Below are 12,669 nucleotides of genomic sequence, written 5' to 3'. Positions count from 1 at the left end.
TGCTACCTTTTTTAGTCGTTTAACCTTTGTAGTGATTGAAGGGATCGTCAAAAAATATCCTTGTCGGCGAGCGATCTTACATTGACTGGAAATTGATATAGGCAATACATTTGGCTATTGTTCTATCGATTCTTCCAAGGCATGTGTGTGTTCAGTATCCCAAGAGTGGTATTTTTGTTTATGTTTCTGATTGTTTGCCCCCAGATAAAAGGAAAAGGAACCACGGTGCTCGATGATAATCATTTTGTGGACTTGCATGGAGGCTTCTTCAGCATTTTGGAAAGTTTTTTTCTTGGGATTATCAGTTGGTGCACCATAAAGTTCAATTTCAATGTTTAACTTAAATGCAAATGGGAAGACATGGACTATGTCATGGACCAATCCAATAGATGTTTTGCATGTGTCAAGTATGTGGATCAATGTGGAATTGTTTTTTGTGTTGCTAATTTAGATGCTCAAGAAAGGAGTGTGCACCTTATGTTTTATTAAGTTATCTTGGATGGCTTTAAACACTACAACCTTGATTATTTGTAGAGATGAATGTGATTTAATCATTTTACTCAAAACGAGAAAAATGACACTATTTGTAGGGTGACAGTTGTAGAAGTCTAATTCATTTCATTTGTTTTTATGCAGTCAATATGATTAGTTGGAAGCTGTAAATTTTCCATGGTGAATGTAAATGTAGATGTAAAAGCAAAGCGGGAACAAATTGTAGAACTATAGAGGAAGGAGGCGGAGAAAGAGGAGAGACAGAGGCAAATAGTGTGCATAGCCTAGGGGGGACACTTAGGCAAGCAAGAAAATATGTATGCACACAATTGCAAGGGAATAGAGAAAATTGGAAATATGTACATGTAGGTTTTGATATTTTGAAACTCTATACATGTACGTATTGTCTTGGAGGGGAAAGCAAGGTAGTAAGATGATGTGGTACAAGAGGAATAAAGGTCAGTGGGAATAAAAGCATTTCTTATTTACCATGGGAAGGCAAGAACCATAGAAATGTGTGTGCCAAATGTGAGGCTCATAGTACAATAGGAGCGTGAAATGCTAGAAAGTTTCAAGAGACTTTGCCAAAGGGAATGCAATCGCATTCCTACTACACATAGGAATGCAATTTAAACCTTAGACTTTCTTAGGTATCTTTTTGGAAAGTAGCCACAAGGCCAGAATTGTCAATAGTGAAGACTCTAGACTGGGAAGAAGAGGCTAGAAGCTTGCATGCATTGAACACATTTTCCTTGTGCAAGTTAATGAAACTAGATTCAAGGCTCAAGACACGGTCCACTATGTCCCCTACTAGATGGACAAGTATAGATGTATTGTTGGCGAGCAATATTTTTCCTTCAAGCTTGGGAACAAGAACCACCTCTACAGCCTTGGAGAAAACTGAGCAACAGTCTACACCATCTTGGAGGTAAACCTTGGTTGATTTGCATTGTGCACACTGAAGCGTTGAATTAGGGAGAGTGTAGGGTTAAGGTGGATGTGTTAGTGTGTCATTCATGGCATAAATATGCTTGGGGAGGTTAGTGTAGAGCTTGAGAGAGAAACTATTGCACAACACAATATGGTATATTGCAAATGATAAAGGGTTACAAATATTCGGCAGAATGTGCCTCTATATAGGCTTATACAAATAAATAGCTTTTTGATACTGTTGGAATTAGGGTTGCAGAGAAACACACACAGCTTGGAGAAGACGAAGGAAGCTCAAGGCACATAATAGAGAGTGTGTTACTTAGTGTGCAATGGAAAGATGGATAGCCCTAGAGTGATGGGCGTATATACAATGCACGGGGGGGAAAACCTCCTAAAGAGGGAAAAAATGCCCCGGCGGTCCTAGTGTGTTCACACACATCACTACCACATGTATATGGTAACAAATCCCCCCTGGAGTGATGCGGTGAACGAGAGCTGGCACATGAGTAAAGGGAAGTGCCATGCCCTGAGGACAGGATCAGTCCACAAAGGGGAGTAAGCCCAAAGCTTTGCGGAAAGCTTCAAGCTTCTCATGAGACAATGCCTTTGTGAAAAGATCTGCAAGGTTGTCCTGTGTTGGCACATAAGCCAAGCTGATCTCTCCTGCTGAGAGCCTCTCCCTGACATAGTGGTAATGCACCTCAATGTGCTTTGTGCGAGCATGAAAAACTAGGTTCCTCGCAACTGCCAATGCGCTCTGACTGTCAGTGTAGATAGTGTTGGCAGTGTCCATTCCAACACCCAAATCAGCCATAAGGCGTCTGAGCCATACACACTCAACCGTAGCTGTGAAGACTGCCCTGTACTCAGCCTCACAACTCGAAGTGGCCACAGTAGGTTGCTTCTTGCTCAACCATGATATACATGAATTGCCAAGCATGAAACAAAAACAACTTGTGGACACTCGCGTGTCAAAACAACCAGCCCAATCTGAGTCCGAAAAAGCATGTAAGTCTGGCGGCAATGATCCCCCCTTGGGATAAAACAAGCCAAGATGTAAAGTGCCACTAAGGTAGCGGAAAATCCTCTTGACAGCCTGCCAATGCTTAGACCCTGGGCTATGCATAAATCTGCTGACCTGTGAGACCACAAACTGAATATCCGGCCTCGTGTTGCATACATAAATGAGACAGCCAACAGCAGTTTGATAAAGAGTGACATCAGCAGGATCGCCAGCATCATGTAGACACAACTTCAAACCTGTTTCCATGGGAGTGGCAATAGGTTTGCAATCCTCAAGCCCAAACTTACATAGCAATGTCTCTATGTAACGTTTCTGACACAAGGCAATACCACCATCACACTACTTAAACTGTATACCCAAGTAATGATGCAACAGCCCCAAATCTTTCATCTTGAAAGTAGCATTCAAATCAGCCTTAAATTCAGCAATATGTCTCTCATTTGGTCCAGTGATCAGCAAATCATCCACTTAAAGAACCACAATGAGAAATACATCATCCTCACGCTTTACGTACAATGTGCTCTCTGTTGGATTGTTACGAAAGCCTCGTTTAGCCAAATGAGTGTCAGCTTTCTCATACCAAGCACGACGAGATTGCTTTAACCCATACAAAGCCTTCTTACATTTGCACACTTTGTCCTCTTGTCCTTTTATGACAAAACCACGAGGCTACGTTACATAAACTTCCTCAAATATGTCACCATTCAAGAAAGCAGTAACAATGTCTGATTGATGTACATCCCAACCAAAATGAGCTGCCAATGCACATAGAAAACGCACAGTAGTCATACGACAAGTGGGAGCAAAAGTCTCTTCATAATCTATACCTTTTTGTTGTGCATAACCCTTTGCAACAAGTCGAGCCTTATGGCGATCAATGTCACCATCTGGCTTGCGTTTCAACTTGTAAACCCACTTCGTACCGCCAGGAGGCAAATCACATAAAGTCCGTGTGTCATTCTCTATAAGTGCATCATATTCTGACTGCATGGCAGCCATCCAATTTTCTGAATTCTGTGCTTCATCAAAAGACAGAGGCTCCTCAACATCATGTAAACTAGACACAGCCAAAGCATAACAATCTGACGCATAAGATGCATGGCAAGAGCCTGAACGAGTATGACTAGACAAAGGTGCATCCAATTTACTATCACGCAAAGTGTGCACCAGCCATTTTGGCATACCTCTAGCCTGCTCATTTTCAGCCCTTTCCTCATCAAGTACATCATGTACATCTGCATCCGTAATAGGCTGATCTGTAACATTTTCAGAAACCCCCATAGGCTATAAATTTGCCTCATTGAAACTTACATTCGTATTTCCACCACTGAAAAGAGGCAACAAAGTGTCATAAATGGCCTGTGAGCTTACATTACTGTCTCTAGTACATGACAGCAAGGGCTGAACAGAATCTTCCACAAACACTACATCCCGTGAAACCAAAATACGTTTTGTTTGCGGACGATACAACCTGTAACCTTTTCTTTCAGCACTATAACCAACAAAAATACATTTGACAGCCTTATCATCCAATTTTTTGCGCTGCACTTGTGGCACCAAAGCATATGCCAAACAGCCAAAAACACGCATGTGCTCAATAGAAGGCTTTCTAGCATGCCATGCTTCATATGGAGTAATAGACTGCAAAGCTTTTGTAGGACACCTGTTAAGTACATAAGTGGCACACATGATGGCCTCAAGCCAAAAATAATGCGGCAAAGCTTGACTTTTGACCATACATCGTGCCATTTCCGTCAGTGACCTGTTTTTCCTCTCAGCAACGCCATTTTGCTGAGGTGTATAAGGCACTATACATTGGTGTTTTATCCCACGACTAGCCAGAAATGCATTAAATTCATGAGACATATACTCCCCCCCTCGATCGGAACGGAGGGTGCCCATAGTACATTTCGAGACATTTTCAGCCATAGCCAGAAGTTGTTTGAAGCACATAAAAAATTCAGACTTCACTTTAAGCGGAAATACCCATGCATGCCTGGAGTAATCATCAATGAAAGTCACAAAGTATAGGTAATTGCCCAAGGACAGAGTTTGCATGGGCCCACAAACATCACTTTGCACAAGCTGCAACCTGCATGTGGCCCGAACTGAACCATCCTTTGGAAACTTAGAACGCTGCATCTTACCCAAAATACAGCCTTCACAAAAAAAAATTATAGGTGCTTCAAGAGGCGGCAAAGAAGCAACCATATCAAATTTCTACAAACGCAGCAAACTGGCAAAATTCAGATGACCAAAACGTGCATGCCAAAGTTTTGCATCTGAAATAGCCCTTGAATCTGCAACAGCATTTGCAAAAAATTTTCCACACTTGTCATACAAAGTGAGCTTATACAGCCCACGGCACAAAAGCCCAGATGCAACAATTTCATCACCAAAACTGAGATGATGAGCTGTACATCTGTCATCCACAAATTTGACTAGAAGTCCAAGTCTAGCAAGTGCGGATACAGACAAGAGATTCTTCTTGATCCCAGGTACATAAAGTGCATCAACAAGTGTGAAAGAACTGCCATTAGCAGCAGTAAGCACAATCTTTCCAACTCCCAGAACTGGATACGAGGCATTGTTGGCACAAGTGACTGAATTCCCATGAGGGACAGACTCGAGAGAGGTAAACAATTCACGATGTGAGGTAATGTGCTTTGTAGCACCACTGTCGAAATACCACACATGTGAATCTGCAGCAACTGACAAGCATGCATCATGGACAGCAGGATTGTAAGTGCACTCTGCGCTAAATGCCCATTCTGCATCAACATCAGCATTACAGTCTCCTTTCACAGAAGACTCAACAATGACTGGATTTGTAGTGGAACTAGCATTTGTAGTGGAACCACCCACTTTCTTCTTAGCCTCTTTGGCCTTCAACTTAGGACATGACTTGATCAAGTGCTCATTGGCTTTACAATAATGGTAACGCATCTTCTTTTTGCCCTTATCACCAGAATTGCCAGACTAAGTGCTGCCAGCAGAAGCATTAGGAACATAATTTTTACCACCCTTTCTTTGAGAAGCAATAAAAGCATGTTCAACTGCACGTTGCCTAGTTCTGTTTTTTCTGGAAGTGACTCTTGCAACAGCAATGTGCATAATGCATCAAACTTGACAACTTCAGGATTTCCTTGGGTCATCAGTCTCCAAGAACTAGCAAAAGTCTGGTAGGAATCTGGTAAGGCATCAAGAACAGTCTGCACAAGGGAACTGTCTGAAATGACTTCACCTGCAGAAATAAGTTGCTCATTGATATCCTTGACACTAGCAAGGAAAGTGTCCATATCATCTTCCTCATGCATAATCTTCGACTCCAGCTCTTTATGCAGCAAAGCAATTTTAGCCTCATTGCGGCTTGCATAAAGACCTGCTAGTATATCCCAAGCCTGTTTTGCAAATTTTGTTGAACGAATGTGAGGAACAATGGTGCGCTTCACAGACAATGCAATCAATGCATGAGCCTGCGCATCCTTAACATCCCAACGAGCTTGTTCTACCGTAGGCAAAACAACTCTAACAGCTGCAATCCTTGCAGCAAGACCTGCAACATCCTCAACATTGCCTACATCCTCAGAACCAGGACGTACATCAATGCTCTGCACAATGTTCCAGACACCCTTTGACACAAGAACATGTTGCATCATATAAGCCCACATAGGGTAGTTGTCCCCATCCAACCTGTCCTCAGCAGCAAACATCTTGAACACATATGTGTTGTTGTTGTCAGCCATGGTAAATGTTGCACCTAATGTGAAAACTGCCCGAAAATAGGAGAAATAGAGTGGGAGCAACCTGAGCTATATAGCACAAACCGTAGAATACTATAAGGCACATGTTATGCAGAAAACGGCACTGGCAGAAATTCTACACAAAATGATGAAATAGCCTGTGCAGTATTGCTTGTAGTGGAAACGAAGGCCAAAATGAGCGCAAATCAAAAATCTGAGCAGACCAAAGCTCACTGAAATCGGAGAAAGTAAGCAGGCGTGTGATAGAGCAGCTGGCGACTAAGCCCGGGAGGACGTGACCTGCTCTGATACCAATTGTTGGAATTAGGGTTGCAGAGAAACACACACGGCTTGGAGAAGACGAAGGAAGCTCAAGGCACACAATAGAGAGTGTGTTACTTAGTGTGCATTGGAAAGATGAATAGCCCTAGAGTGATGGGCGTATATATAATGCACGGGGGAAAAAACCTCCTAAAGAGGAAAAAATGCCCCGGTAGTCCTAGTGTGTTCACACACATCACTACCACATGTATATGGTAACCGATACATGAGCACAATATGTGGCTACCTATGCACAAATACAAGTGGCTAGTTTTTACACAAAGGTTGTAAGAGGTTCTTCACATGGCTTGACACATGAGGTGGAAGAGTTTGTTCACACAAGAGATGCAACAAAACCTTGCGTCCCAACAACACACCCCTTGTGGGTTTTGGTTTCATATCACTCACACAATCATCCCCTCAAAATACACTAGGGTGGGGCACACAATTCACTAGCCTCCCCTTGAACACAAAGTTGCCTCCCCCAGACACAAAGAGTGTAGGCACACAAAACATCAGGGTGTATGCATACACAAGCCTCCCCTGGCAAAAATAGAGGGTAAGGTACACAAGAGAGAATGTTTATCCACATTTTTGGTTGTTGTTTGTTGGAGGATTTTCTCTTCCACATACTACAAAACTTGTTGTAAATTTGTCGTTGTTCTACCACATTGTGATGCTATTGTTGTTGTCGTTGATGTTTTTAAGAAGGCAAAGGTAGACATAATTGCACAATATGTCTAGTGAAGGGAAAAACCACGTGGGAAAAAGGCCTCAAATTATTTGAGCTATGCAAAAAGGATTATTTTGTAGATGTTGGAGAAAGGTTCCTAACGACTATCCCTTCATCTGGATGTCATGAGCATCATCTATGTGGTTCTTTGTTCATCGTCTATATGGTTATGTTGATTTTCTTCATTCATGTTGTTGGTCCGTGCTGACAAAGATGCAATCTCCATGGCGAATGGGGTACAATACATAGAATGCACTAGTTTACACATACATATGAATTGTGATGTTCTAGTGGTGCACAAATTTGGCATACATAGCTCGGTTTGGTGCCTTTCCATAAGTGGTGTGCTAATTTGGTAGCTTTGGAGGAGAGTGAAGCTTGTGGGACAAGGCTAAGATGGAGATTATGGGAAGGACCTTTCTACCGTGTCGAGGTGCAAAAGTTTTTGGCCGTGGGAATTGTAGCTAGCTTAGGCTGGATGAGAGATTTACAACTCCAAATAGTTTTTTCTTTTTTGAGAGAGAGTAGAACTTTGAAATTACAACACACACACCCAACCCCCGTAGGTGGAGGCAATCCGATTCTTAAGGTGAGTCATCCCAGTCGGGTTAGGGTGGCCAATCCACCATTTGGACTAGTGGAACAGCTCCTAAAGCTACATGTCATGTGAGTTGTCAAGGGGATTTGAACCCAAGTAGAACTTTGAAATTACAACACACACACCCAACCCCCGTAGGTGGAGGCAATCCGATTCTTAAGGTGAGTCATCCCAGTCGGGTTAGGGTGGCCAATCCACCATTTGGACTAGTGGAACAGCTCCTAAAGCTACATGTCATGTGAGTTGTCAAGGGGATTTGAACCCAAGACCTTTGACTCAAGGGGCTCTCGCTCTACCAACTGAGGTAGCTCTCGTTGATGGCTCCAAATAGTTTTGAAACCTAGGCCTCTATTTGTTTTTTTTTAATGCTTGGTGCTAAAAAAACAAAAAAATGGCGAATATAGAGCTACTACAGATGTCGACGAGGCAGGTGGGGTCAAAAGCTGCAAGTGTGCGGGCCAGCAAGATGACGATGACGATGACGATGAGCAAAGCAGCTCCATAGCGCACCACTAGTTGGTGTGTGGATGTCTATTATCGATGTTGCCTTTAATACCATCAAAAAAACAGTAGCTTTATCGGTGATGGGTGGCGAGGTGTGCCTTTTGGCCGTCAAGCGAGAGCTATAGGGCATGTTGATGGCAATAGGCAGACCACGTGAAGCTAAAGCTTAGCAAGCAGGGTGCATGTGTTGTGAGTTTTGGGAGGGGATCACCAGACGGGTAGGGCCGGCGGGCTGAGGGTGCTGGTGCCTGAGTCAGGGGTTAAAGGGGGCTGAGTCCACCAAGGTTCACATCGGGTTCACCACGGTGAGCGAGGCTGCCTGATGATGCCGAGAAGGGAAAGCGAAGCAGGATGGGCGGCATTTGCAGAGGTAGTGGTGCAAGTGAAGTTGACGCTGCAATTGGGGTCTCGATTATTGAGGATGGAGTACTGGTAGGGCTAATGGCACTGAGGAGGGACGAGATTGAAATTGCGGGTATGTAGTAGGCGGACTCTCCTTCAAGGCCGTGAGCAATCTGCAAGATAGAGCTGAGCTGCAGCAGGTCAAAGTCGGTGCACTTGGTACCGCGATCTGAGAAGAGGAATATGGCATGGAAGGGCACAAATTGGAGATTGCAGAGATTGGTACACACACAAGTAACAATCTGAATATGTTGTTGAAAGGGTAGAGTTGCACGGTAATGGTGTTGACTGTCGATGGTGCACGCAAACTTAGGACTACTACTTGCAACTAAGAAGGCCGCTTATCTTGTGAGCAGCAGTGAATAGTTGGTGTGAGCAAGTTGAGCCACTAGGCCACGCATGGAAAAGCCACAGGTGCCCAAACTCTTCCACTTGGCGGTTGTTCACAAAGAAATTTGGCAACATCTCGACCAAGTAAAAAGGTTTGCCCGAAAACCTTCCACTTGAAGAAGAAACTTATTAGTTATGGAAGAAACTTATTAGTTATGGCTTGGTGGCCTAATTATTTACAAAGGAAGAGAGAAAAAAAACTAAAATAAAATGCGAGAAAAAAATTTTGATGCAAGGGAGATATTTTACTAATGACAATTATTAGTTTACAAAATTGCTCTGCAAGGTAATTCAATCGATCAATTAGCGAAAGAGAAGCTAATGGATCTAACAGGGATAATTTATCCCTTAATCTAACTTAGGGTCATGGAATGGTGATTAGGAGGTGCTAATCACACGCCATGGTCTGATACTAGTTGTGGCTGAAAGCAAGGGATGGTGGTACAAAATTGGTTGTCCTTGACACCACCTAGGTTTGGTGGGTGTGGTAAGGAGAATCAGACCCAAGTAAAAGATGCAAAATTGAACAAAAATGAGAAAAAAATAAATCAATTTCTTAGAGGCTTTATGATTTACTCTACTTTATTCTTTTTTCTCGAAACGGGTTATAGCAGATAAACGATGTGGATGCAAGAAGTGGGAAAGGAGATTCGGCTGGCTCTCTCTCTCTCTCTCTCTCTCTCTCTCTCTCTCTCTCTCTCACACACACACACACACACACACACACACACACACACACACACACACACACATTCTCTGTTTTGTTCTCTGTGGAGCACCCACCCTTCCCGTCCACCCTCTCTCTCTCTCTCTCACCATACAGCCATATATCGTCAGAGATGACGATGGATACTGAGCGTGATTCCTTCACCTATCTCGAGTCAGGGGTACATGCATCTACAGAGGGTGCTATGATGGAAACCACAAGCATTCATGAACCTGTCAGCAACCAAGTATTTTTGCGGGACTATTGGGCACAAAAGAAGTGTGAGCAACGACACAAGGAGCGCAACCCTGCTAAGAGAGTTGAACTTGCTACAACCAAATCAAGGAACAGTATATGCAAAGCCATGGCTAGATGTTGGCGTCGGCACATCCAAGGACTAACAACACTAGAACAACAAGAAATTCTAGAGCAGCTCATGCATCATCAGCCATTTTCCAAGTTGAGGAGTTCGGATGTGCAATCGAGTCTTCTTTCCGACATTCGCAACACATTGACTCAGCTGAAAGTTCCCCACTCTTCAACTGAGCTTTTTGTGAAGAGAACCTTTTTGACGATGATACTGAACAATGGTGATCAGAGCATAACCACTGTGAACCAGTCCAAAATTGTTGCTGCCTTGGGTGTTCATCGATGTAATATAGCGGCAGCAAGCAGTCGAGTGGGAATGAAAGATGAGGATGAAGTGTTGCCACTTAGTGCTTGTCACAAACAGTTGCCTCTACATACAAGTATCACAATCGAAACTAGAGATTTGGTGGCCGCTTTCTGGAAATCCGAGACAAGAGTTTCTCCTAACAAAAAGGATATCTGTAACCACAGGATCGAGGCAATGTGTCATCAAACATCCCATACATCTTCTAGATGATTCTCAGGTAATATGTGTTGCCCACACTGTAATCCTTGCTCGCCTTTTTACTCTTGGATTAACACAGAATACCACAACTTGTTAGCCAACAATCATTGTACGAATACTCAGCTCCATAGTAACATTTCCAGCATGCCAAAATTTGACCAATTCCCAGCATGCCAAACTTGGTATCATTCTGGTACCAATTCCTACCTCAGTAGTATCCAATTTGAAGCTTCTCTAGATTCTGAATAGTACCAAACAGATGCATAGTACCATTGTTTGGTAGAAATGCTCCAAAGTAAAGATGCACAGTCCCAATTAGGTACTTTTTTGTATCTGGAAAGTTGTTATTTTGGAACTATGGATCCATTTTGTAGCTTTGCAGTATACAAAAAAGTACCCAAATTGGTACTAGGTTTCCAAATTGGTACTATGCAGGGTACAGACATGTACCCACTTTGGCACTAGGAATCCTGTTTGATACTGTGAATTTAGGCTGGTACTATGCAATGTACAGAATTTGGTACTAGGGATACTGTTGGATACTATGAATTCAAGCTGGTACTATGCAATGTATAGGATTTGGTACTAGGGATTCTTTTTGGTACTATGAATTCAAGCTAGTACTATGCAATGTACAAGATTTGGTACTAGGGATCCTTTTTGGTACTATGAATTCAAGCTAGTACTATGCAATGTACAGTATTTGGTACTAATGATCCTTTTGGGTACTATGAATTTAGCCTGGTACCATGCAATGCAGAGAATCTGGTACTGGGGATCATGTTTGGTACTATGAATTCAGACTGGTACCATGCAATGTACAGAATTTGGTATTAGGGATCCTGTTTGGTACTAGGTTTGGTACTATGAATTCAAGTTGGTACCATGCAACGTACAGAATTTGGTACTAGAGATCCTGCTTGGTACTATGAACTCAGGCTAGTACCATGCAATGTACAAAACTTGGTACTAGGGATCTTGTTTGGTACTCTGAATTCAGACTGGTACCATGCAATGTACTGAATTTGGTAGTAGGTACCCTGTTTTGTACTATGGATTCGGTTGGTACTTTGCAATGTACATAATTTGGTACTATGGACCCTGCTTGGTCCTATGAATACAGGCTGGTTCTATGCAATGTACAGAAATGTACCCACTTTGGAACTATGAATCCAATTTGGTACTATCAATCCAGTTTGGTGCTTTTCTGCGCTTAATTTGGTACTATAGCCTGAAATCTAGCAATACAGTGCCAAATTTGGTATTTTAGAATGAGTTGGTGGTTTACATTGTTAATTTTGGTACTGTAAACTACTTTGGTGATTTGTTGTTTTATAGTAAATTCTGAGCTCCAATGTGGATCAAATTTTGTATATAGGTGGAGCTCTACAAAAGATTCAAAAGCAAGTATCATGCGGTGGAGTTGTCACTTAGGTCCTTTGAGACACTCAAGCCATTCTTTGTCCAAAAATTAAAGGAGCGCTATACTTGCTGCTGTATTTACCATATCCAGATGGTATACTTCAGGGATGCTTTCAATCAAATGCGCTAGAACAAGTTTGGGCATCACGCAAAGGAACATCCATGTACATGCTCCATTTGTGGTACATAGTGTGAAGTAGGTGAGTGTTCTGCAAACCAAGCATTTTTTCAGCACATAAGTATCTTACTGGATTTCATATTGTGCCCTCGCCCTAAGGATCATGAATATCATGCATAAAGATGCTTGCTGGGAGAGTGCCCGAGAAGTGGTGTAAGGAAGTTGTCATTCTGCCCAGACGAGATTACAGCAGATAGCACGGAGGTGATTGTTAAGATATTTAAGGATGTGGATATTGGACAGGTTAATGCTGAAGGAAACGAGAAGAAGAGAGAGGAGTTGGTCGTGGAAAGGATGAAAAGTGCAACTTTCATTCATCTTTTTTCAGATCATCTGAAAAGCTTTGTCA

At 42.6% G+C, this 12,669-nt stretch overlaps 1 protein-coding gene across 1 annotated transcript; it reads left to right on the top strand.

Annotated features, from left to right (window-relative positions):
• The first annotated feature begins 8,369 nt into the window (after window positions 1–8,369).
• Window positions 8,370–11,270, top strand: LOC147444416 (uncharacterized). The gene is made up of 3 exons (XM_086527856.1): window positions 8,370–8,823; window positions 8,891–8,972; window positions 9,143–11,270. The coding sequence occupies exons 1-3, from the start codon at window positions 8,700–8,702 to the stop codon at window positions 9,255–9,257; spliced, it is 321 nt and encodes a 106-aa protein (XP_086383982.1). The 5' UTR covers window positions 8,370–8,699; the 3' UTR covers window positions 9,258–11,270.
• Window positions 11,271–12,669: the final 1,399 nt, after the last annotated feature.

The sequence above is a fragment of the Adiantum capillus-veneris genome, chromosome 13 (genome assembly GCF_014529385.1).
Source record: "Adiantum capillus-veneris isolate H3 chromosome 13, ASM1452938v2, whole genome shotgun sequence".
NCBI lineage: Eukaryota > Viridiplantae > Streptophyta > Polypodiopsida > Polypodiales > Pteridaceae > Adiantum > Adiantum capillus-veneris.
The sequence above is the reverse complement of the archived record's forward strand: the minus strand, read 5'-3'. Positions and strand labels throughout refer to the sequence as shown.

Bases quoted from the DNA above. Each gene is read 5' to 3' on its own strand.
- LOC147444416 (XM_086527856.1), top strand. From the start codon at position 8,700: ATGGGCGGCATTTGCAGAGGTAGTGGTGCAAGTGAAGTTGACGCTGCA. The intron at 8,824-8,890 runs GTATGTAGTAGG...GAGCTGCAGCAG, and splicing joins GGACGAGATTGAAATTGCGG to GTCAAAGTCGGTGCACTTGG. The intron at 8,973-9,142 runs GTACACACACAA...TTGAGCCACTAG, and splicing joins ATTGGAGATTGCAGAGATTG to GCCACGCATGGAAAAGCCAC.